We start from the raw sequence: 22,304 nt of genomic DNA, 5'->3' as shown, positions 1-22,304 counted from the left end.
CGTGCGGAGTGTGGAGTGTGTGTGATGTGCGTGTGGAGTGCGTGCGGTGTGTAGTGTGTGTGCTGGGCGTGTGGAGTGCGTACGGAGCATGGAGTGTGTGTGCTGTGTGTGTGTGTAGTGTGTGTGCTGTGTGTGTGGAGTGTGTGTGGAGCATGGAGTGTGTGTGCTGTGCGTGTGTAGTGTGTGTACTGTGCATGTGGAGTGTGTGTGGAGCATGGAGTGTGTGTGCTGTGCGTGTGGAGTGCGTGCGGAGCGTGGAGTGTGTGTGATGTGTGTGTGGAGTGTGTGTGCTGTGCGTGTGGAGTGTCGAGAGCGTGAGGAGACTGGCGGGGTGCGAGACGTGCTCAGAGACTCGTGTTAGGCGCGCCTCCTTTGCGGGTGGGGGTGAGTGCATGGGCCACTGGTTATTTGGCCTTCGTCACCATCCCTGTGTACACAGGAGGGGACGTGAGGGTGATGATGACGGAGATGATATTTATCATTTAGTGCTTAGGTACCAGGCCCCTGGCTAAGTGCATTACATGGATTTTCTAGTTTTATGTTTATTTTAAAAATTGTTCCCAGTTTTTTTGAGATAGAATTAACATGTAACATTGTATTAAAGCTCACAAGAGAATGATTCAGTATTTGGGTGTATATATTGTGAAATGATCACCGCCATAAGTCTGGTTAACAGCTGTTACCACACGTAGTTACACACGTGCTTTGTTTTGTTTTTGTTTTTTTCTTGTGATGAAAACTTTCAAAATCTCTCTTAGCAGCTTGCAAATGTACACTAGGGTGTTGTTGACTGAAGTCACTGTGCTGTGTGTTCCGTCCCCAGGACTTACTTATCTTGTAACTGGAAGCATGTACCTTTTGACCACGTCTGCCCAGTTCCGTGCCCCTTCCCTCTGCCTTCCTCTAGCAGCCACCAATCTGTTGTGTCTATGAGCTCTTTTTTTTTTCTTAAGTTTCCACATATGAGTGAGATCATACAGTATTTGTTTTTCTCCATCTGACTCATTTCACTTACTATAATGCCCTGAAGGTCCATCCCTGTTGTGACAGATGGCAAGATTTCCTGCTTTTTATGGTGGAATCCTATTTCATTGTATATTATGTGTGTATGTATATATATTTCTTTCTTTAAATATGATTTCTTTATCCATTCATCCAACGGTGGACACTTAGGTTGTTTCCGTGTCTTGGCTGTTGGAAGGAATGCTGCAGTGAACATGGGAGGGCAGCAGATTATCTAGCTGAATCTTCTGTTATTATTTGCATATTCCCAGTGAGGAATTTGTTACAGTGATTTGCCAGGCTTAGCAGCGCTAGATAGTAGTGGGGTTGGGATTTGAATCTGTGCACCTTGGTTCCAGAGCACCTGACCTACAGGTTATTAGGCTTTAAGGTTGTTCTTTCTGGGGGAAGAATTTTGTAAATATACCCGGTTATAAAAATGTTTTCTTCTTACTGGTTTTTGTCACGAAAGATAGAGTTATAATAGTCACCACTTTTGGGTGATGTTTGTAATGGTGGTCAAATGTTGGAGTTGAGAGGCCAATGAGATCAAAGATCTTAAGCACAGGCCCCCTTTATCTCTTTAGAGATATGCTTTATAGACCCAAATATTTTGTAGCTTGGGTTAGTCCCAGTACCTGCCTTTCCTTGACATTGCTCCTGTAGGCACAGGGTCCCACGATTGTGTTGTAAGCACACTGCACCAGACTTCCTGTCCTTCCAAGTGGGGACGTGGGAGCTGCAGATGTCCTCAGAGGTGTTTATCTCTACAGCCTGGGTTTGGATGCACGTTTGGGGATTGACGTGTGCCTTGTTACCAGAATCTGTTCTGGCTTCTGAGTTTTGAACAGCAGATCAGGAGAATTCTGATTCCCAGGGGTCCTCTGAGCATGGCCGAGTCCCTTCAACTCCTGGTTTTGGACAGCGAGGGTTTGAGTGGGGAGAGCTTAGATGACAAGGGATGCCTGCATTGTTCTTACACAGTCATCTTACAGAAGTTAGAATTCCGGAATACAGGGCATGTTTTTAATTAGCTGCTGCTGCTGCTTTTTTTTTTTAGATTTTATACTGTATTGTCTCCACTCCTAACTAACCTCTTTGGATCCCATCTGTATCGTATTTCTGTTCTCATTGACTTTCTGTAGCACCTCCAAATTTAATATCATCTGGAAATTTAATTAATGTGCTGTTTACTGCTCCTTCCAGATCACTAATGAAGATGTTAAATAAGGCTTGATCCCCAGAGCACCCCACTGGACACCTCCTCACAGCTTAATGTTCTGTCATTTATCAGTGCACTTCCTTTATGTCCTTCCTCCAGGTTTCAAGCCACGAGGGGGTGCTTAGACAAAGCTCAATTTGAATTCATTTTTCCAGTAACACTGTAAAAACCCCGGTGCCAAATCCCTCCCGCCACCCCAGATATGCTGTTTGCCCTGTTCTTCCCCAGGCTAGTGCTGTGTGCTCTGCCCCCCTCCCCCCCCCCCGTGGCAGCAGCGGGTTTGGGGCTGCACTGAAGGAGCCCTCAGCAGCGGCCTGGTGAGGCCGGGGCCCAGCCACGAGGTGCTGCTTGTCTGAGGTGCTGTGCACCTTGCACAGAGGCGTCTCGCTGTTGTCTTAGTCTCCGTGGGTCACCGTGCCAGGTGCCACAGACTGGGGGGCTCAGACGACAGAAACGTACTCTCTCCCAGCTCTGGAAGCTGGACATCTGAGATGGGGGGTGAGCAGGCTTGGCTTCTCTGAGGCCTGTCTCCGTGGCTTGCAGTTGGCCACCTCCTCCCGGTGTCCTCACGTGGTCCTCCCTCTGTGTCTTCATCTCCTGCTGTGAGGACATCAGCTATTGGATTAAAGCCCACCCAGACAGCCTCATTTAACTTAACGGCTGTGTCTCCAAATACAGTCACCTTCTGAGGTTCTGGGGGTCAGGGCTTCGCCATGTGAATTTTGTTGGACACAACTTAGCCCATAACAGCCGTGGATTGATTTTTTGATTGATTGATTCATTTACTTACGCAAGAGGTTTGGGGAGGGGGTTCCATCTTGATTAGGTTCTCAGACCGAATGTTAGGTAACCTGCCTGTCATCACTTAATACGTTCCTGGTGTTTCATGACGCCGTTCACCTGTGCGGTGGCACACACTTTGCTTTTGTGTTTTTGACTATAGGCGAGACCTTGGAGGCCTGCCGTCTATTTCGCTGAGGCCTTTTGAGTCACTCACTGTTGAGACTGGGCTGTGACTAGGGACACGTGGTCAGGAGGGGTGTGGCAGGGGAGACTTGGCCTGGGGACAGTTTGGCAGGGTGTGGCCATGGACCTGGCACGGAGGGGGGTCTAGCTGCTCTGTTCTGCGTAGCCTGCTTTGTTGGAGGTCCTGGGGCAGGTGCAAGGTGGTGGGGGGCACGTAGCCAGTGCAGCCCAGGCCTGCAAGCAGCAGCTGAAGAGCCGGGCTGGGGGCGGTGACCGCACTTGTGCTCTGGGCCTCTAGAGAGCAGGACTTCCCAGGCAGGGGGCATCTCAGGCCCAGGTTGGTGTTAGTCTCCCTTCGTTGGAGCAGGGCCTGGCAAACAGCCTCTCAAAGGGCAGGTCGGAGTGAGGCATCCATGCCCAGGGCTAGGGGGTTTTGAGATCAGACCTGTGTTTTCCAAAGATGGTCTAGGAATGGGAGGGGATGCCCAGGGCCCAGGGAGATAACCCTGCTGCTGCTTCCCCCTCTGCCATGTCATTCTTGTCGTTCTGTGGTCCTGTGGCTCACCAGACATAAAATTATGTGAAAATAGTCTAAAAAAAAAGTGCAAGTACTACGAAAATGAGAAAAACCTTTTCAATATGCTGGTAAAATTTCAGGAAGACAGAAAGACCAAAAGATGGTCTTTAAAAATAAAAAAATTAGACATGTAAACCCAAGATGGAGAATAAAGGCAAAAAGATGTGGCACACGGTTGGTAACTTACGATATTTTAGAAGTCTTCTATATAAGTGGTGACCTGCTGGGCTCCTCTTTGACCCCGTGGAGGGGCGGGTGAGTGGCTGCTGGTGTCCCCGGCAGCCGGAGTCAGTCTCACACCCCCGCGTCAGGGGGAGAGCATCCCACGTCAGGGCTGGGATGCGGTGTTCATCCGAGGAAGGTGAAATGTCAGGAAGACTGTAGATCATGCCAGCGCGGAGTCCTCGGGAAATTAGAACAATGAAGAGCTGACAGAGCAGCAGGGCCGCGTGAAATATGGCTGGTGCGTTGGCCCTGCACTCCGGAATCCTGCTGCTCACAGGGGGCCTGCCCGGCTCCGCTCTGCAGTGAGGATGAGCAGAGCCCTCTCTGGCCAGGGGAGCCTTCCTGGGCTCCAGCGGCTCAGTTTGGGTATAGCCTGAGCTGTCGCTGGGACTGCGTGGGGGTGGGAGTGGGAGGCAGCCGGTGGGGGCGGGGGGGCGCCGTGGCACACCCAGTGGCTCCTGGCCTCACCCCCTCCTTCCTCCTTCCCCACTCCCAGCAGAGCCCACTTCCTTCCTTTCCCTCCTCCCCAGGCCCGGCCGGGCCTTCCTTTCTCATCTCAAGGATTATGATTCCACTCCTACAACTGTTTCCCCTCAGGCACAGATCTGGGTTCTCAGCAGTGTTTTTTGGCAACCCGCAGGGTTTCCCTGTGCCGGCCCTGGCGGTGACTGGCTCCGTGGCCTTGAGCACGGACAGACCCTCCCCAAGGCTCAGCCTGCCTCCGTGAAACTGGGAGTCCAGGGCTGGGACGATGTGACTCCCGTGGGAAATGCCTGCCCCGCGTGCTTCATCTTCTGTGCGCTCTCCCCACGTTGTCTTTCTGTGCCTGCCTCCCAGTGTGGGCTCCCCATCCTAGGGCTCCATCCACACCCCGGTTCCCACCCTCTTCTGCCATCCTCCTGCTGCTTTTCGTGCTCATTTCTCTACCTTAAACCTTCTTCCTGCAAACGTCTGCCCATCACGGGCGTCTCATCCCACAGGGGCCTGTAGCAGCCCCCACCCCCCACGGACGCTGGACGACCACTGTGGGCACAGCGGCTCTGGCACTGGGCACTCTGAGTGAGAGGCTCCCCCGGCCTCACGGGGTCGCGGGGCCCACTGGGCGGATAGGTCATGTTTGCCTCTCACAGATTTCTGGCGCAAGATGGGAGTGTTCAGCAGAAGTAGGGCTGACCGAGAAAACACGGGGCACCCCAGGAAACTTGAATTTCAGACACATAAGGAATAATTTTTAGCATACTTATGTCCCATGCAAACTGCTTTTACTTTTCAGTCTGGCAGCCTTGGTTGGAGGGCATGCCCCAGACAGGAGGCTTAGGTGCCATCCCCTCGGGAGTGGCGCTGGGCAGTCAAGAGGACGTGGCTGTCGGGGAGGCAGAGCGGGGCAGGTGAAGCAGCTCTAACGATCGAGAACCGCCTGGAGCCCGGGACACCAGAGGTTTGGCCGAAATCGCCGGTGGAGGTTCTTCCCACCCGCGCCGCTATACACAGAGCACAGGGAATGGCGGATCTCCTAGGCCCTTCTCCCGGCTCAGTCGGGTGGCCCTCCGAGAGCCACGTCTCGAGGCTGGGCTGCTGCTTCTCACGGGCACCATTTCCTCTGCACCGCTCACCGCCTGTCGCTCTGACTTGGAGTCGGAGGTCAGAGTGCCTGTCTCCTGTGCTCCTGGGACAGCCCTGCCCGAGGCGTCAGACCTCGGGAGACATTGCTGACCTCGTGGGCGTGGGCCCCTCCAGGCTGGAGACGCAGCTTTGGCTCAGCTCCAGCTGTGCGGGGGCTGCCCTGGCTCTCACCCTGGAAGGGCCCTTGAGAGGCCCGATGTCTAGATTTTATCTTATTTTTGGTTTGCACAAAAAGAGATTTTTGTAAAGGTGATCGTGTACCTGCTTAACAGTTCTAACAGCAAAGGAGGCTGTGTAGCAAAACTGAGACGTCCCCTCTACCCCTAGCCACCTAGCCCCCAGTTTCCCTGCCAGGGGCAGCCACTGTTACCCCCAGAGGTTTGTAAGTCAGAGTTAAAGGTTTTGGGCTGAATCCAAAAGGAAGCAGTGTAGTCTTGTGTGGCAGGGTTGTGGGAAAGATAGAATCGCATGTAAGAACAAGAAAGTTGTTTTGAAAACCTGAAAATGAAGATGCAGGTTTCTGAGTCATCCTTCATTCCAGAATGATCCGTCCCTCACTCCACCTGGACTTTAGGTAGAGCACATATTGTTGGGTCTGAGTATGTAGGCAGAAACAAAACCCGCAAGACTCTGCACCTTTATGATGCCTCCCTGGCTCTGGCGAGACCAGGGGCGTGGCAGGTAAGGCACGAGGTCGTGAGAATAGAGGTGAACAGGAGATCCCACTGCTCCTCAGACCTTTTCCACCATCTGTCCTGGGCACTCGACAGGTCACCATTAGAGAGTCTCTCCTGGGAGTCACTAGGCGGAGGTCCTTGCAAGGAGTTAATCTGGAAGACTCAGCAGCAAACAGGCCTCAGTCCCTCATCCAGCCCACTGGAGCTGCCTCCCTTGGCCCCGGCTGGGTCAGCTGTCAGGTCATCCTCGTGAGCACAGTCCCTTGGGCAGGGAGCCCGGAGAGAGGATGCAGAGCCAGCGTTTCCCCTCAGCCCGCTCAGACCCTCCTCGTTCCTCTCTTCCTTCTGCCGGCAGCTTTCGAGGGCCTCCTGTCGAGGGCATGGTTCTGGCCGTTGAGGACCTGCAGACGAACGAGGTGTGGGTCTGGCCTTCGGGGGGGCCACAGTCAGTAGAGCAGAGAACACCACCCCGTAACTGGCAGAGCAGGAAGAGAGTGATGACCCAGGGCCCGACAGGAGTTAGAGGGGCTGGGGGGTGCCTTTCCCCAGAGACAGCAATCTGTCATCCCGTCTGGAAGGGCCTGCGGGCACCTCGAGGGGGCTGAGCAGTGCGTGGGGCGCACTTTTGGAGTCAAGCTTTTGGAAACTTGGTTCTGTGTAACGGGGCCGGCTCCCCCGACCCCACCACAGACCTCATCTGTAGAACGCGCGCTTGGCATTCTCCTCCCAGGCATGTGAAGATCACGCAAGGTGACTGCAGAGGGGCCAGGAGCAGTGTCTGCTGCGAGGCAGGTCTCGTGAACGATGGAACTGGATTCCCTGAGTGGCGCTGTCTGCCTCTGGACGGGAGGCAGCTGTGCAGCAGGGCTGTGCTTTGTCTTGTCCAGGTACTTGCCTGGTGTCTGCACTGCGTTGTCATGGCCCTTTCCCGGGGCTTCCCCTGTACACTGGGGACAAAGCTGGAAGGTTGGGAGTGCGTTAGAAATGCGCACTGAAAACGATGGACAAGCACCGAATGGCAGAAGTTAGCTTTTGGAAGGGTCTTAGAAAACTGGACTTGGAATATCATAGAGGATTTTTTTTTAAAGATTTTATTTATTTACTTGACAGAGAGAGACACAGCGAGAGAGGGAACACAAGCAGGGGGAGTGGGAGAGGGAGAAGCAGGCTTCCTGCTGAGCAGAGAGCCCAATGTGGGACTCGATCCCAGGACCCTGGGATCATGACCTGAGCCGAAGGCAGACGCCTAACGACTGAGCCACCCAGGCGCCCCTCATAGAGCATTTTTAAGAAGATCACTGTGAAGTCCTGTAATTGGGTCCAAAAATGGAACTGCACACTTTGGGAGTACGTGTCTTCTCCTTAGCAAGGACATGGCCAGAGCAGGGGTTTGCTTGTCCAGTAAACTCCTTTTTACGCCACAGCCACACAGACATCTGCACAAAGCTGGCCTTCGCTGACTGGGGTGAGAGGTCAGGGCACACCTGGGACGCCATCTCTCTGCCACAGAGAGAGGGGCCCTCAGTTCCTTTCGTGGCGGCCAGGGGCCGACTGGAGAGAGCCCGTCTCCAGCTGTCTAGGGAGGGAGGGGCACTGTGTGGGCCAGCCACTGAGAGCAGCGGGTGAGCAGTTGCAGCCGTCTGTCTGTCGGCCAGAGACACAGGGACCCTGATCCGGTCCGTCCTTGCAGCAGACGCTGATGGCCCAGGCTCCTGCGACTGTCGGGGGACGGGGCCTGGGTTCTTCGACCCCTGTCCAGCCCTGCGTTTCCGCAGACCCCCTGGCGTGCCTGCCTGTGTTCTTTCTAAGTGGAGATGGTTAAACGGGTTGGTGGGAGGCTCCCCCCCACCCCCAAGTCGCAGCATCTGTTGAATTAAATGCATGGGAGAAAGAGACGCAGACTGTTCTTGGAGAACGTCAGTTCGCTTCTGGCTCTGAAATACTTGGCTGCCTCCTGTGTGTTCTGAGTGTGGACAGGACCAAGTCCTTGCCCTTGGGGGATTTGTTTGTACTTACCCTCCCCAAAAGAAAAAAAACATTGTTTATAATTAATTTTTTAAAATGTTCTTTAAAATGTGAAAACAAATCCTTTCCAATTTACCCAAATTGTTGAAGGTATGGAGTTTGCCACATTCAGTAACTCTTACGCCTTTGGGTACTGACCTACATCAGGATTGTCAAGTCACTTTCATGTGAAGTTGATGAATTCAGGAATTTGGGGTCTCTGAATTTTCCATTTGATTTTGAAGGAAGACTCTATGAAGAATCTTGCTTTAGTATCTTATTTATAACAGATACCTTGACTGTTTACGGGAGCTAGTCTTGAATGGAATGGCATCAGGATAAGATCTATATAGATTTCCAAACCTGTATAAGCTCTCTGTAAAAATCTATACAAGTTACAAAGCCCAGATAATTCATCTAAAGAATTAGCAAACTGTGTGTAGGGAAGAATTGCTCGAAGATAAGGAATTAATAATTAATGGCTTTTTTTTTTTTTAAAGTAGGTTCTACACCCAGCATGGAGCCCAACACAGGGCTTGAACTCATGACCCTGAGATCAAGACCTGAGCTTAGATCAAGAGTCGGATCCCTAACTGACTGAGCCACCCAGGCGCCCCCATGATTAGTGTTTTTGAAAATCCTATATGTATTTTTTGAAAATCAGATTAATTTGCTGGCATAAAACATAAGACCAAAGAGAATAAAATCCTATTTTGTTCCTGGTTTCTCAGCTACTGAAGCATGTGAGGTCGGAACTCTTCTAGTGCTGGAGACACTTCTGTCTGCACACAGATGGTGACCTGGTTAGATCCGCATGCTGCTTCGCAATTTTCAAAACACTTGTCAGGCTATTTCAATGTGATATTTCTGGTAATCTGAGTGTAGACATCTTCGTATACCCCATTTTACAGAAAAGGAAATAGAGGTTCAGAGGAATTCATTTGCTCAGGATCTCATAGATAACATATCAGAATCATATTTTTTGAGAGAAATCTACCATTTTCCTCCCAGCGATTATTTCTCCTAATGTATGGAAAACTTAGACTGATTTGTTTATTTGAAAAAAAATTTGATACTTTGGGGGCAAAGAATCCTACAAAATTTAGTAGTGTACCAAAATTTAATAGATAAAAATAGTCTTTAAATATGTGTGAGATACAAGAGACATCATACCCAAGTACAACCGTGCCCTAAAGATCTCGTATGTTACATGTACTATAATACAAACTTACTGTAAAGTTCAGATTAGCTCTCTGTTTTTATTTATTTATTTATTTTTATTTTTTATTTTTTATTTTTTTAAAGATTTTATTTATTTATTTGAGACAGAGAGAATGAGAGACAGAGAGCATGAGAGGGAGGAGGGTCAGAGGGAGAAGCAGACTCCCTGCCGAGCAGGGAGCCCGATGCGGGACTCGATCCCGGGACTCCAGGATCATGACCTGAGCCGAAGCCAGTCGCTTAACCAACTGAGCCACCCAGGCGCCCCAGCTCTCTGTTTTTAAATTATCAAGACTTTTAAAAGCCTTTGAGGAGTTACTGATATTTCTTTTTTCTTTTTAAGGACTTTATTTATTTGAGAGAGAGAGCAAGCAGGAGTGGGGGGAGGGGCAGCGGGAGAGTAAGAAGCAGGCTCCCCACTGAGCAGGGAGCCCAGTGCGGGGCTCCATCCCAGGACCCTGGGATCATGACCTGAGCCAAGGGCAGGTGCTTCACTGACTGAGCCACCCTGGCGCCCCTGATATTTCTTTTCTAACAAAAACATCAAAAGGGAAGATTTTTACAGTATCTTAAATATCCTATTCTTTGGAAACCATTTATGTTGTTTAGGTCCTAGGGAAGAAGACACAGCAAACACCTATTTGCTATGTTCGGTCTTCAGTGACCCCTGAAACACTGTTTCCTGACCTTGAGTTCTGTACTAAGCATGCACTCCTCATATCTAAATCACTCCTCATCTCTGCTCTCCTACAGAATGTGGTGATGTGCTGCTTGACACCTGCCCGCAGTGGATACGGGGTGGTGGCTGGCTCCTCCTGTCCCCAGAGGGGCTGTGCTAAAGATGGAATATTCCAGTTTAAAGCATCACAGGGAGCTTCCCTGACCTCTGTGCAAGCTGCAGTCATGAGGACTTGCAGCCACACGTATTAAGTCCAGTTCAAGGGAGCAGACTCTTCCAAAGATGTGTCCGCAGCGAAGCTTTCACCCGCGTTGCTGTGTCTTTCTTGGCCCTCCCGGTCTGCGTTCCTGCTTCCATCACGATTCCCCTCTTGTTAATAAGTAGCACAGGTGTTACGAGAAGAGCAGGGAGAGGTGAGCCAGTGAGTTAAATCTTCACCCCAGAAGGAGGTGTCTGTCCTTTAGGGGCCTGTCCCTGGTCCTGGGCAGGCAGCGGCCACACGCGAGCCCTTCTCTGCCTCTTTTCAGCCCGATGCTCTGGACCATGCTTTGGAGGTTGAGTTGTTTTGTAAGCGGTATGTACTTGGGTTGAATGTGTGTGTATTTTTTGTTTTGTTCACTCTGCCCATCTTTGTCTTTTAATTGACCTACTTAGATGATTTATACTTAAATTATTGGTATGTCAGGTATGAAGTCCACCGTCTTGTTATTTGTCTGTTCTCCTCATTGATCATTGCTCTTGTTTCTCTTTTCTTGCCTTCTCTGGGTTACATGAACATTTTGTGAAATTTCGTTTTGATTTATGTACAGTGTTTTTGAATATACTACTTTGCGTGTTTTCTTAGTATTTGCTCTAGATATTAGAATCTACATATATAACTTATTAAGTCTACTTTGAAAGATGTGTAGAACATTTTAGTAATTAGGTCTTTGCTCTTTCCACTTTTAAGATACAATTATCTGAAGTGTTTTCTTTATATTCATTGATCATGAGGTGTGGTGTTTTATATACATACGTATATATATATGTGTGTATATATGTTTTTATATATATGTACATACATGTGTGTATATATATATATATATTTTTTTTCTTGCTTAAACGATAGGAATTAATTTCCCCCCAGTTCCGGAGGCTAGAAGCCCCAGGCCAAGCTGTTGCAGGGTTGGTGTCCTTGAGGCCTGTGGATGGGTGTCTTCCCCTGTGTCCTCATGCTGGCTCTCCTCAGTGCTGGGTTATGGTTTTTCATGATTTAAGAATCCCGAGGAGATGGATAGTCCGTTACACTGATTTTTACCTGTTTTGTTCTAATTTCCTTTCCGAAATGGGAGACATTCTCTGGCCATCCTGTGAGGCCAGGTTTGCTGGTGGCAAATTCCCTTGGTTTTCCTTCTGAGAATGTCTTCATTTCCCCCTCCTTCCTGAAGGGTATTTTCACCGAACACAGAATTCACCATTGACAGTTTATTTCTTCTGGCATTTGGACAACCTTGTGGCACTTCCTGTGGCCGCTGTGGCCCCTGATGGGAGATCGGCCATCATTGACATTGGTGGTCCTGTAGGGGTCCATCGTCTCTGATGCGCCCACTCTTTCCTTGTCTTCCATTTCCACACAGCTAATTACGATGTGCCTTAGGATAGCTTTCTTTGGGGGTACCCTGTTTGGGATTTTCTCAGTTTCTTGAATCTGGATGCTGTGTGGTTCACCAAATCTGGGAAGTTTCCAGCTAGTGTTTCTTTGAATATTTTCCAGTCCTGCTCTCCCCAACCTGCCCTGAGACCTCCTGGGTGTGAATGTTGGCTCATCTGCTGTGGTCCTGCAGGTTTCAGAGAGTCTGTTTGTTGTTTTAGTCTATTTTCTCTCTGGTGTTTGAGTTGGGTATTTGCTGTTGTTCTGTCTTCAAATTCATGGATTCTTTTCTCTGTCATATTCATTCTGCTATTGAACCCATCCCCTGAGTTTTTAAATTTTGGTTCCTGTATTTTTCAGTTACAGGATTTCCATTTGGTTCTTTTTTATATCTTCTATTCCACTGGTGAGGTTTTCTTTTTTGTTGTTTTTTTATATTGGTTTTGAGTATTGGTTGCCCATTGTGGCGTTTTTATAATGGCTGCTTTAAAACCCTGTCAGATAATGCCAGCATTGATTCATCTTGGTCTTGGTGTCTCCTGATTGCCTTTTCTCACTCAGATGCGGACTTCCCTGGCACTTGGGAACTTCTCGATCTTGTTCCAGGAGGCACTCACCGTGTCCAGGTTTAGGGAGTGGGTCTTGTCTTACTTCCATGCTCTGTGGCCCCACTGACGGTTTTCGGGGCCCTTGCAGTGCGTTCGGGTGTGCTTCATTCCTGGTGCCTCTGGGGGAGGGAATGAGGTTTGCAGGATGTGGGTGGCAGACACTTAGAAGACCCTCTGGATCCTGAAATACAGGAAAGACATGGGTCGGAACTAACGGATTGTTTTCAGCCTGGTAGTGGGAAATGCAGTGTTGGTGTTGCCGGTGGTGACCGAAGGCAGCGGACAGATGGCCACGTTAGCTGTCCGTCTGGTGTCTTCTCCTTCCCCTTGTCCGTTCCCCTCCCTGGGAGCTGCTGGGCCTGAGACTGGGGCCCCAGTTACTGAGTTGATGGGGGACAGGATGGGAATGGAAATTCGAATCTCAGACATTAGCATCACTTAGCTTGGGCTGGCGGGGCAGGCGACTCAGGAGCGCGGCCAGCCTTGCTGTCCCTGCAGTGTCACCCGCCCTCGTGCCCTGCGGTTCCTTCACCCAGCTGGGTTATGTCCTTACCTTTGTGCGTGGGGACCGGATACGCTCCCTTATGTCGTGGTTGCAGAGTTATGGCCCAGGGAAACAATGGCATTTCAGAACCCTTCATTTTAGACAGCTTAGGGTTTTTGTGAGTCACACTTTTTTTAAACCATTTTTAAAAATTTGAGTATGGTTGACACACAATGTTGCAATAGTCTCAGGTGTACAACATGATGATCTGACGACTCTGCGTGTGCCGGGATCGTCATGAGCGTAGTCCCCACCCGTCCCCACACGACACAGTTAGAGTAGCATTGGCTGTATCCCCTGTGCATCCCCCTGGCTTATTCATCCCCTCACTGGAGGCCTGTGCGTCCCACTCCCCGTCACCCAAGTTTTGCCCTCCCCTCCCCTCCGGCAGCCGTCAGGTTGTTCTCTGTCTTTATGGGTCCATTGCTGCTTTTTGTTTGTTTATTCATTTGTTTTGTTTTTTTAGAATCCACATATGAGTAAAATCGTATGGTATTTGTCTTTCTCTGACTGCCTTATTTCACTTAGCATAATACCTTCTAGATCCATTCATGTTGTTGCAAATGGCAGGATCTCATTCATTTTTTTCTTATTCTTATGTTAATCCCCATACATTACATCATTAGTTTTAGATGAAGTGTTCCATGATTCATTGTTTGTGCATAACACCCAGTGCTCCATGCAGAATGTGCCCTCCTCAATACCCACCACCAGGCTAACCCATCCTCCCACACCCCTCCCCTCTAGAACCCTGTTTGTTTTTCAGAGTCCATCGTCTCTCATGGTTGTCTACCCCTCCGATTTCCCCTGCTTCATTCTTCCCCTCCTGCTACCTTCTTCTTCTTTTTTTTTTTCTTAACATATATTGCATTATTTGTTTCAGAGGTACAGATCTGAGATTCAACAGTCTTGCACAATTCACAGCGCTTACCAGAGCACATACCCTCCCCAGTGTCTATCACCCAGTCACCCCATCCCTCCCACCCCACCCCCCACTCCAGCAACCCTCAGTTTGTTTCCTGCAATTAAGAAAGGATCTCATTCATTTTTGATGGCTGAGTAATATTCCATTGTGTATATATATATATATATATATATATATATATATATATATATACCACATCTTCTTTATCCGTTCATCAGTCGATGGGCACTTGGGCTGCTTCCATATCTGGCTATTGTAGATAATGCTGCTATAAACAGGGATGCATGTATCCCTTCAAATTAGTGTTTCTGTCTTCTTTGGGTAGATACCTAGTAGTGCAATTGCTGGGTCGTAGGGTAGCTCTATTTTTAACTTTCTGAGGACCTCCATACTGTTTTCCAGAGTGGCTGCGCCAGTTTGCATTCCCACCAACAGTGCACGAGGTTCCCTTTTCTCCACATCCTCACCAACACCTGTTGTTTCTTGTCTTTTTGATTCTAGCCATTCTGACAGGTGTGAGGTGACAGCTCATGGTGGTTTTTGATTTGCACTTCCCTGATGATAAGTGATGTTGAGCATCTTTTCATGTGTCTGTTGGACATCTGTGTGTCTTCTTTGGAAAAATGTCTATTCAGGTCCTCAGCCTATTTTTAATTGGAGTATTTGTTTTTTGGTGTTGAATTGCAGAAGTTCTTTGTATATTTGGGGTATTAACCCCTTATCGGATATATAGTTTGCAGCTATCTTCTCCCCTTCAGCAGGTTGCCTTTTTGTTTTGTTGATGGTTTTCTTTGCTGTGTAAAAGCTTTTTATTTTGGTGTGGTCCCAATAGTTTATTTTTGCTTTGTTATGAATCACAGATTTGATTGATGTGGTTTTATGATAATTAATCTCCATTTAATCCTATGTAATTGTATAAGATTTAAAAAATATTCCATTTAAAAATAAGTAAAAACTATTTATTTGGGTCTTATATTTGTTTTTATTTATTATAGCTGTGTTTCTGTTTTGGCTAAAGTCGTACTATTTTGAAATAGAATAAAAGCTGTTGTCAGATCACATGATGGAACAGCACACTTAGCCAGCAGAGGGCGAAGCTTCTCTGGGATTCTGAGGCCGCGATAGTAATCATGTTTCACATTGTTTTCGTTGTGCCTGGGGGGAAACGCTCAGAAGTCACATTGTGGACATCTGACTTTTTTGTGGCTGCTCATCATCTTTTGAATAGCCTTCCTATATTTTGGGGAAATTCCTAGGTTATTACCCCGTTTCCCATTATGGAAATAAGAAATCAGATGTGCGGTTTCCCTGTGACAAGGGCCCCGCGTGTGACCGGGGTGCTGCCGATCAGAGGTGGCCACTCCGGACAGCAGGGCTCCCACCGTTTCAACACGCGTGGCTGCAGGTGGCTTTGGGGTGTTGGGGGTCACGGGGGCAGTGCTGCAGGCGACTTCCAGGTCGTCGCAAGCTCCTGGCACACCAGGAACACACCGGTGGCCTAAGGGAGCAGCGGCAGCTGTGGGCTGGCCTTCTGGGTGCTGGGTGGGGGCCGCAGAGTTTTCCCGTCAGGCCAGTGCCTTCGTGTGGCTCCCAGAGCCCCTCCCCCGGCACTCCACTCTTGCCCGGTTCTCCAGCATGACTGACATCCCCCTCCTTTCCCTGAACCCTCAGATGATCTCTTCATCCGCAGAGGCAGCTTGTGTGGGTTGCACCTGACGTCTGATGGGTACACCCTAGACGGGGCTGTCGGAGACCCCAAACCAGGGGTCTTTACATAAAGCGGCAGTGGTGGTGGCGGCCTGACACGGACCAAGTGCGCACGTGGCGGGCTGGGTCCCATTACAGCCCTGCTTCTAGCGGTGGAGCAGCGAGGCCCAGCCAGCTCCCGTCCTCGTCCACGGCCACCCAGGCGCTCCCTGCCTATTGACCTCAGTGCCGGGCAGGCCTGCTCTCATCCTCTCGCTGCCCCCGTGGCACCGAGCGCTCCCCGCCCGCTCCTCCCGCAGTACTGAGTACTTGTCCGCTATGTGCCAGACCCCTGCTACGGTCCGGAGGCCGACCCTGATCCTCCTGAAGCTCACGGTTGGGTGGGGAGGACAGACACTGAACTGATATCCACCCAGAGTGACTTTGTCCCATGGCAGGTGTTCTGAGGGGCGGGAAGTCAGAGGCTTAATGAATCCTCAAGGGGCCGGGGGCCCCCGCTGAGCTCTCCTGACAGTGACCACTTTGACGAGGCACAGACCTCCGGCTTACGGATGTGTCTCATTGTCACCGTCCTATCCAGAGTGTGTCATCGTTCCCCAGCTCATTTAGGACCAGCCTGCTGCAGCGGGTCAGTGCAGTGAGAAGGCGCACCGGGAAAGATCGAGGGACAAACCAAGAAGAACTAGCGGGAGGAGGAGTGAGGTAGCCTGACGAGGTTACAGGTCTCTGATTGAGGGAGGGAGGCCTTGTGATTTCTTGGAAACCTTGTAGACCACAGTTTACCATTCAGTGCGCGTTTTCACAATGCACCCTGGGGACATTGCGGGTCCCCTTCTAGACCACTGCAGGGAAGTATCTCAGTGGAGCGGGCCGGATGACTTGTTTGGTTTCCCAGCCTGCGTACAGGTTACGTCTGCACTGTAACACGGTCTGTTAAGTGTGCAGTAGCATCATGTCTAAAAAAAGTGCGTCCCTTAACTTGAAAACACTTTACTCCAAAAAACTGACCACCACGTGAGCTCTCAGTGACTTGTAATCACTGGTCAGAGATCGCTGTAACAAATATAATAACGAAAGAGTTTGAAATGTTGCGAGAATCACCAGAATGTGACGCAGAGACGGGACCAACGGTTCCGACAGACGTGCTGGACTCGGGGTGTCCAAGGGCCCCAATCTGTACAAAACACAGTGTGTACAATAAAGTGAACCGTATTAAAACAAGGTGTGCGTGTAGTTCCTTTTCTGTGGGGGACTTGAACACTGATCCTTCTAGAAATAACCAAGGAAAAATTTCCCAAATTCTAATTTTAATTGTTTCCTCTGCCTTAAAGTGAGCTTTCCATTTGCTTCTGGAGGTGTCACAGACTGTTATCCAGAGCTTTCCGCCAAGACTTAAGTGTTGGGCTGCCGTCATCAGATGCATTGGCCCGCCGGCAGCCTGGTCAAGCTTAGAGCGACTGAGTTCAGGGAAGTTCGCTTTACTGTGTCCAAGACGTTTTCTGGTGGCTGAACCTAGAATCCGCCTGCAGTCACTGTGAGGATATTCTAGGTGGGGACTTTTTTGCGTTCCTTTCTACTCTGGAGATGTTGCTGCAGCCCGTGTAGATTCAGGAGGCCTATTCAAAAGTCCTCTCGGGTTCTGCTTTATCGTGTGTGGTGGTGTCCCCTCCCTCTGAGCCTCCGAGGCGGTCCTGTGCAGTCCTCTTGGTGTATTGCCCCCCTCCCGGTCTCTCCACTCCGGGTCAGAGCAAGGGGTTCAGAGGGGGCTTCTGCGCTTGTATTTATTCCCTTGTGTTCCTAATGGAAACACCTGTCACATCCAATGCCCAAGATATTTTAAATGGTGAATTTGAGTATCCAGAGATTTCGAAGGTGATTAATCATACTTTGCCACTTGTAGGTTTATTTTTATCCAACCACCTCATTTGGTCACTCTGAGCTTACATTTGGTCAGTCTTTGAATTGAAAGTAAGAGATTTGAATCATCAATGCAATGTTATTAGACCAGAAATACTTCCCCCGAAGTTGCTTTGTTTTTAAGCTAACACAGTTGAGACACGTTTACTGGAGGGATGGCACCGACCGACGTGAGTTGCCGGGTAATTATGGATGCCTCAGTATGTGGGCCACATACTGTTGGCTCAGCTGGAAGGAGTGAGTGTGTCCTCTGACTTAGCAACCTGCCCTGGGAGAGTCCCTGACATTCGACATCCGAGTGGCTGTCCTCTCGGCCAGTCCTCCTCGGGGCAGAACGCCCGCCCCTGTGCTTGTTGAGGAAGAAGGCATGTCTCCCACGCCCTCCTCTGATCTCGCTGGGAACTCGCTAATCCCACGGGGTGCTTGAAAGGCAAGGCCAGTTGAATCATCTTAAACAGAGAGAGTAAATCCTATACGCCCAGTGAGCGCTGGCCTCTGCTTGTCCCGGGACACCGCCGGGCTCAGAACATTTAGGAACCCCATTTGGGAATGTCTCTAGGAGTCAGCTTCATTGCTATCTAAGAAAATCTTCCTCCTGACTTGATACAATAGTTTCTAGCTCCTCATTACTCTGTCCTGTGTGGTTACCTGTCTCGTTCATCAGGCTGGATTCTGAGAGTTTTGACTGTTGTGAAAACTCAGGTGTTCCCTGAAGAACAAGATCTTACAATGAAGGATATATAGAGGAATGTTCTGGGATGGGTCTGCAGGAACTGCCACTGCATTTTGGGGTTTATAGGCTTTGTTCACTCTTTCATTGTTTGCAACCCACAACATACATATTTTTATAGAAAATGTGCTCTGGATGACAGCTGGTTTACAAACACACTGTTGATGGTCAGATGTTTACGTGATTGGGACTTTCTGCCTTAGTCCTGAAAGAAATGGATGATATATAGCTTCTTGTTTTTGTTTCTCGCTGATTTATTTTTCATGGAAATTGGTGTTGGCAAGGACGGCTGCCATAAGGTATTTAGGCCGACGTACAAAGTGCATTTGAACTCCGTCGGTGGGAAGTAGTTAAACCACACACACATTGGAGAGTCTGAGGGGACGACAGTCCTAGACCATTGCCGACGCCCAGGCATGTGTTTTTAGGAACTGATGCTGAAACGCTAGTACGCGTGCATGAGGGAGCGCATGGGCGGAGTGCCCCGCTGTGGGGACCCGTTGGCTGTGGTGGGAAGGGAAGGAAGGCATCTCTGGCAGGACGGCCTTCAGGCCGTCAGTCCCTCTCACGCATCACCCACCGTCTGGGTGCAGAGAGAGAACGCATGCATCGCAGGGATAGTGGTCTTTCGAACAGACCAGATAGAATTTGGGAATTTCGACATTTGTAAACTACGTTAACGTCATCCAGGACATTTGTTTTGCAGAGTGAAACAGAGAGGTGAGGAGTCTTGCATGAGATTCCCCCGGTATTTGGGGGAGCTGTGTGAAATTTGATGGTTTTGACCTAAAAACATGACGGTTTCCTGAGGTTCCAGCTGTTCACAGAGGGGCCCGGCCACCCTCGCCTGCTCGGATGTCTGCACTCTGCCGCGCGTGCTGGTGAGCTGAAGGGTGTCCGAGGAAGGGCGCTGTGGAGGCCGTGGCCTCTGATCTAGCGCTGCCTGTCTGAGGGTGGCCGGGCTCACCACCAACAGCGCTGGGGCTGTGGTGGGGGCCCAGGTTCTCTTTGTTCTGGAAGCCGGCGCTGAGCAGAACGCAGCAGCTCGTCCACGTGAGCAGTACTGCTTGAATGGTGTCTTAGCGACATTAAAATTTCATAGACACCGTCAGGGAGGAGCTCTTCCACACACATGGATGCACCCCGTGGGGGGGTGGCCGGGGGGAGTATTTTCATTTCTGAAATTGTAAGCACACACAAAAAAGGTAGTTTTAGCTGGCTCTGTGGTAAAAGTCAGCAATAGGATTTGCCCGTTTTGTTTTTTTTTTTTTTAAGATTTTATTTATTTATTTGAGAGAGAGAGCACGAGCTGGGGAGGGGAGGGAAGGGAAGGGGAGAAGCAGACGAGCAGGGAGCCCGATGCGGGGCTCAATCCCAGGACCCTGGGATCATGACCTGAGCTGAAGGCAGACGCCTAACGACTGAGCCACCCAGGCGCCCCTAGGATCTGCCCATTAAAAAGAAAGCTAACATATCATAGGGCCCCACTCTAAGAAGAGGAGCTGCACGTACCACAGGAAATACCTGGTCAGATCACATCTGTCTGCGGCCTTCAGTTCCCAGAATGGTTGGAGGAGCGCGATCCATCCAGAGCCAGCTCAGGGCTGTGCGCCACACGGGAAGGCGGCAGGTTTGTGAGGCTCACGGAGAGAAGATTCAGGGTCCTTTCAAACCCAGTAAGACTCCATGACCGTAACCTGGGGAAGGCACCAGCGAGAGTGCAGTGGGGCCGGCTGGGCTTGCCCAGGCATCCAGACTCCAGGCCAGGCAGCTGCACACACTCAGCCCGCCATCCCGTTCTTCCTGAACAGTGAGAGCCCGTCCTTGAGACAGCTATTTGTCTGGACCTCACTGGTGGTGGTGGCGCCAAGGTGGGTTTCACTGCAGAGAAAGGCTCTTCACAAGAGGATTGGCTTTCTCTCCCTGACTCCAGAGGGCAGAGGGGGAGGGAGGTGCACCAGTTTCGATGATGTCGTCTGTGAGGACAGGCCTGGCTCTAAATGAAGCTGCCCCGGAGCAGTCGCTGCTTCGCACACGACACGTTCACAGGACCTCGGGACGCCCTTGGCGGGAGAGGGCAGGGGCCGTCCATGTCACCGTGGGGGATGAAGTGTGTTTGTAGGGGAGAGAGAGCATCCCAGCATGTGGCCCCATTACGCAGTCACCGTGTCAAGCAGCTGGGACGTCTGAGTGTGCTCCCAATGGAGCAGATCCAGGAGTCCGCAGAGTTATGTGGAGGACGTAGCAGTGTGCTTGTCGTGGCCTTCGGCCATCAGCGGGAGGAGGATTGTCATTCCAGAACCAGTTTGCAAACACCGTGAAGACTGTGGTTTCAAGGGTAGTACTGGGGTGACTTCGGGAGCCCCGAGTCCCTTCAGATTAGTGTTAATCTGTGACATGGCGATAGGCCTGGTGGATCCATCCAGGGGAAGCAGTAGCTGTAATCTGATGTCATCAAGACTGGATTCCGTGCCAGACACCCAGCCATCCGTAAAACAGTGACACCTAGTACAGACCAGTGATTTCCAAACTTTTTTTTGGTTAAAGCCACAGAACCCATGTTCTCACATTGCAGGGAACCCTGATCTATGAAATGGCTAAGACCAGAGCTGCTGCCGACCTCTGCCATCAGCATCTGTTAGGGGATGAGGGGAATGGACAACAAATAGAGTGAGACCCTAGAAAGTTATCCCTGAGTCACTGCCATCTCAAATGGCCGTTGAGTCCGCGTCGCCCACCACTCTGCCCCATACGTTCAAAAGGGCCTGGCACATAGTAAGCACTGAGAAAATGCTTGTTGAACTCAGTGAAAGAGCAAATACGTGAAGGGTTTGCTCTGGGTCTACTTAAAAATAGACCAAAACTAATTCATAGTCCAGGACCACAGCCAACCACACAGCTAATGGGCTAAATGTGGCCCACTGCCCGGTTTTGTCAATAAAGTTTTATTGCCACACAACCACACTCATGTAGTGTCATGGCTGTTTTCATGCTGAAATGGCAGATTTGAGTCATTGCGACAGGGACCACATGGCCTACAAAGCCAAAAATATTTACTGTCTGGCCCTTCATGGGAGGAGCTTGCCTTCCAACTAGGATGTGGGAGAAAGTCTGGTGCTTTCTCATGTGCATGACGCTGGACTGGGAGGTTGATCCAGTAGCTCAGTATTGAAAAGCCCAAAACTCAACTCACCACACAGCAGGGGACTGCCCGACGTAGAAGAGACTTCAGTAGCCAGTTACTGCAGATCCTTTTCCTTTATTGTTTATTAAACACTTACTGTTTACCGGGCTCTGTACTGCACTTCCATCTCCGTGAGGTGTGATACAGATGGAGATCTCTGCATTTGCAGACGAGGAGAGGGAGGCTATGTGGCACTCAGTGCCCCTCCGCGGCTGTGGGTCTAGGGCCTGCAGCTCAGCGCACCTGGCGCTCAGACCAGCGGCTCTCTGCACACCCTCTCCTTGCCTTTTCAAATTCCTCCTCTCCCGTCCCCATCCCGCCTTTATTCACTTACCCTGTTCCGGCCACATGTCCAGTGTGGAGTGTTTCTTCACGCTGACTCTCTTGGTCTTTCCTTTACGATCACACGTGCATGATGAGCTCCCAGCATGGACCACAGTGGCCCAGACACTGGAGCCACAAGGGATGAGTAGAGCCCCCCACCCCCAGTGCCTCATGTCCAGGATCATGGGCAGAGAGAGGTGTTGCACTACCATACAGGAATCCCGTGAGAGAGAGGTGTCCTCACTGCCCACCACCTGCCCACAGCTGGTGCTGGGGAAGTCTGAAGCCTTCATCTGAGGTAAGAGACAAAGTTGGCTCCCAGATTGGAAGCCCCCTAAGATGGGAAGTCAGAGGCTGTGAGGGCTCCAACCCAGACAGCTGAAATGGGAGAAAGGTCAAGGCCCTGGGGCCCATGCAAAGGAAGGATGGCCAGAATGGGCAGGAAGGAGGGTGTGAGTGTGCAGGGGGAGGAGGGCAGGAAGGAGGGTGTGGGTGTGCAGGGGGAGGAGGGCAGGAAGGAGGGTGTAGATGTGAATGGG

At 50.3% G+C, this 22,304-nt stretch overlaps 1 protein-coding gene across 1 annotated transcript in view; it reads left to right on the top strand.

The window, feature by feature from the left end:
• The window catches only part of EIPR1 (EARP complex and GARP complex interacting protein 1), a 141,519-nt gene that overhangs the window by 38,471 nt on the left and 80,744 nt on the right, over positions 1–22,304 (top strand). Inside the window, 3 exon segments of the mRNA XM_044918650.1 lie at positions 8,261–8,275; positions 16,288–16,325; positions 21,696–21,724. Coding sequence (XP_044774585.1) covers positions 8,261–8,275; positions 16,288–16,325; positions 21,696–21,724 — 82 coding nt within the window.

The sequence above is a fragment of the Neomonachus schauinslandi genome, chromosome 10 (assembly GCF_002201575.2).
Source record: "Neomonachus schauinslandi chromosome 10, ASM220157v2, whole genome shotgun sequence".
Lineage (NCBI taxonomy): Eukaryota > Metazoa > Chordata > Mammalia > Carnivora > Phocidae > Neomonachus > Neomonachus schauinslandi.
The sequence above is the reverse complement of the archived record's forward strand: the minus strand, read 5'-3'. Positions and strand labels throughout refer to the sequence as shown.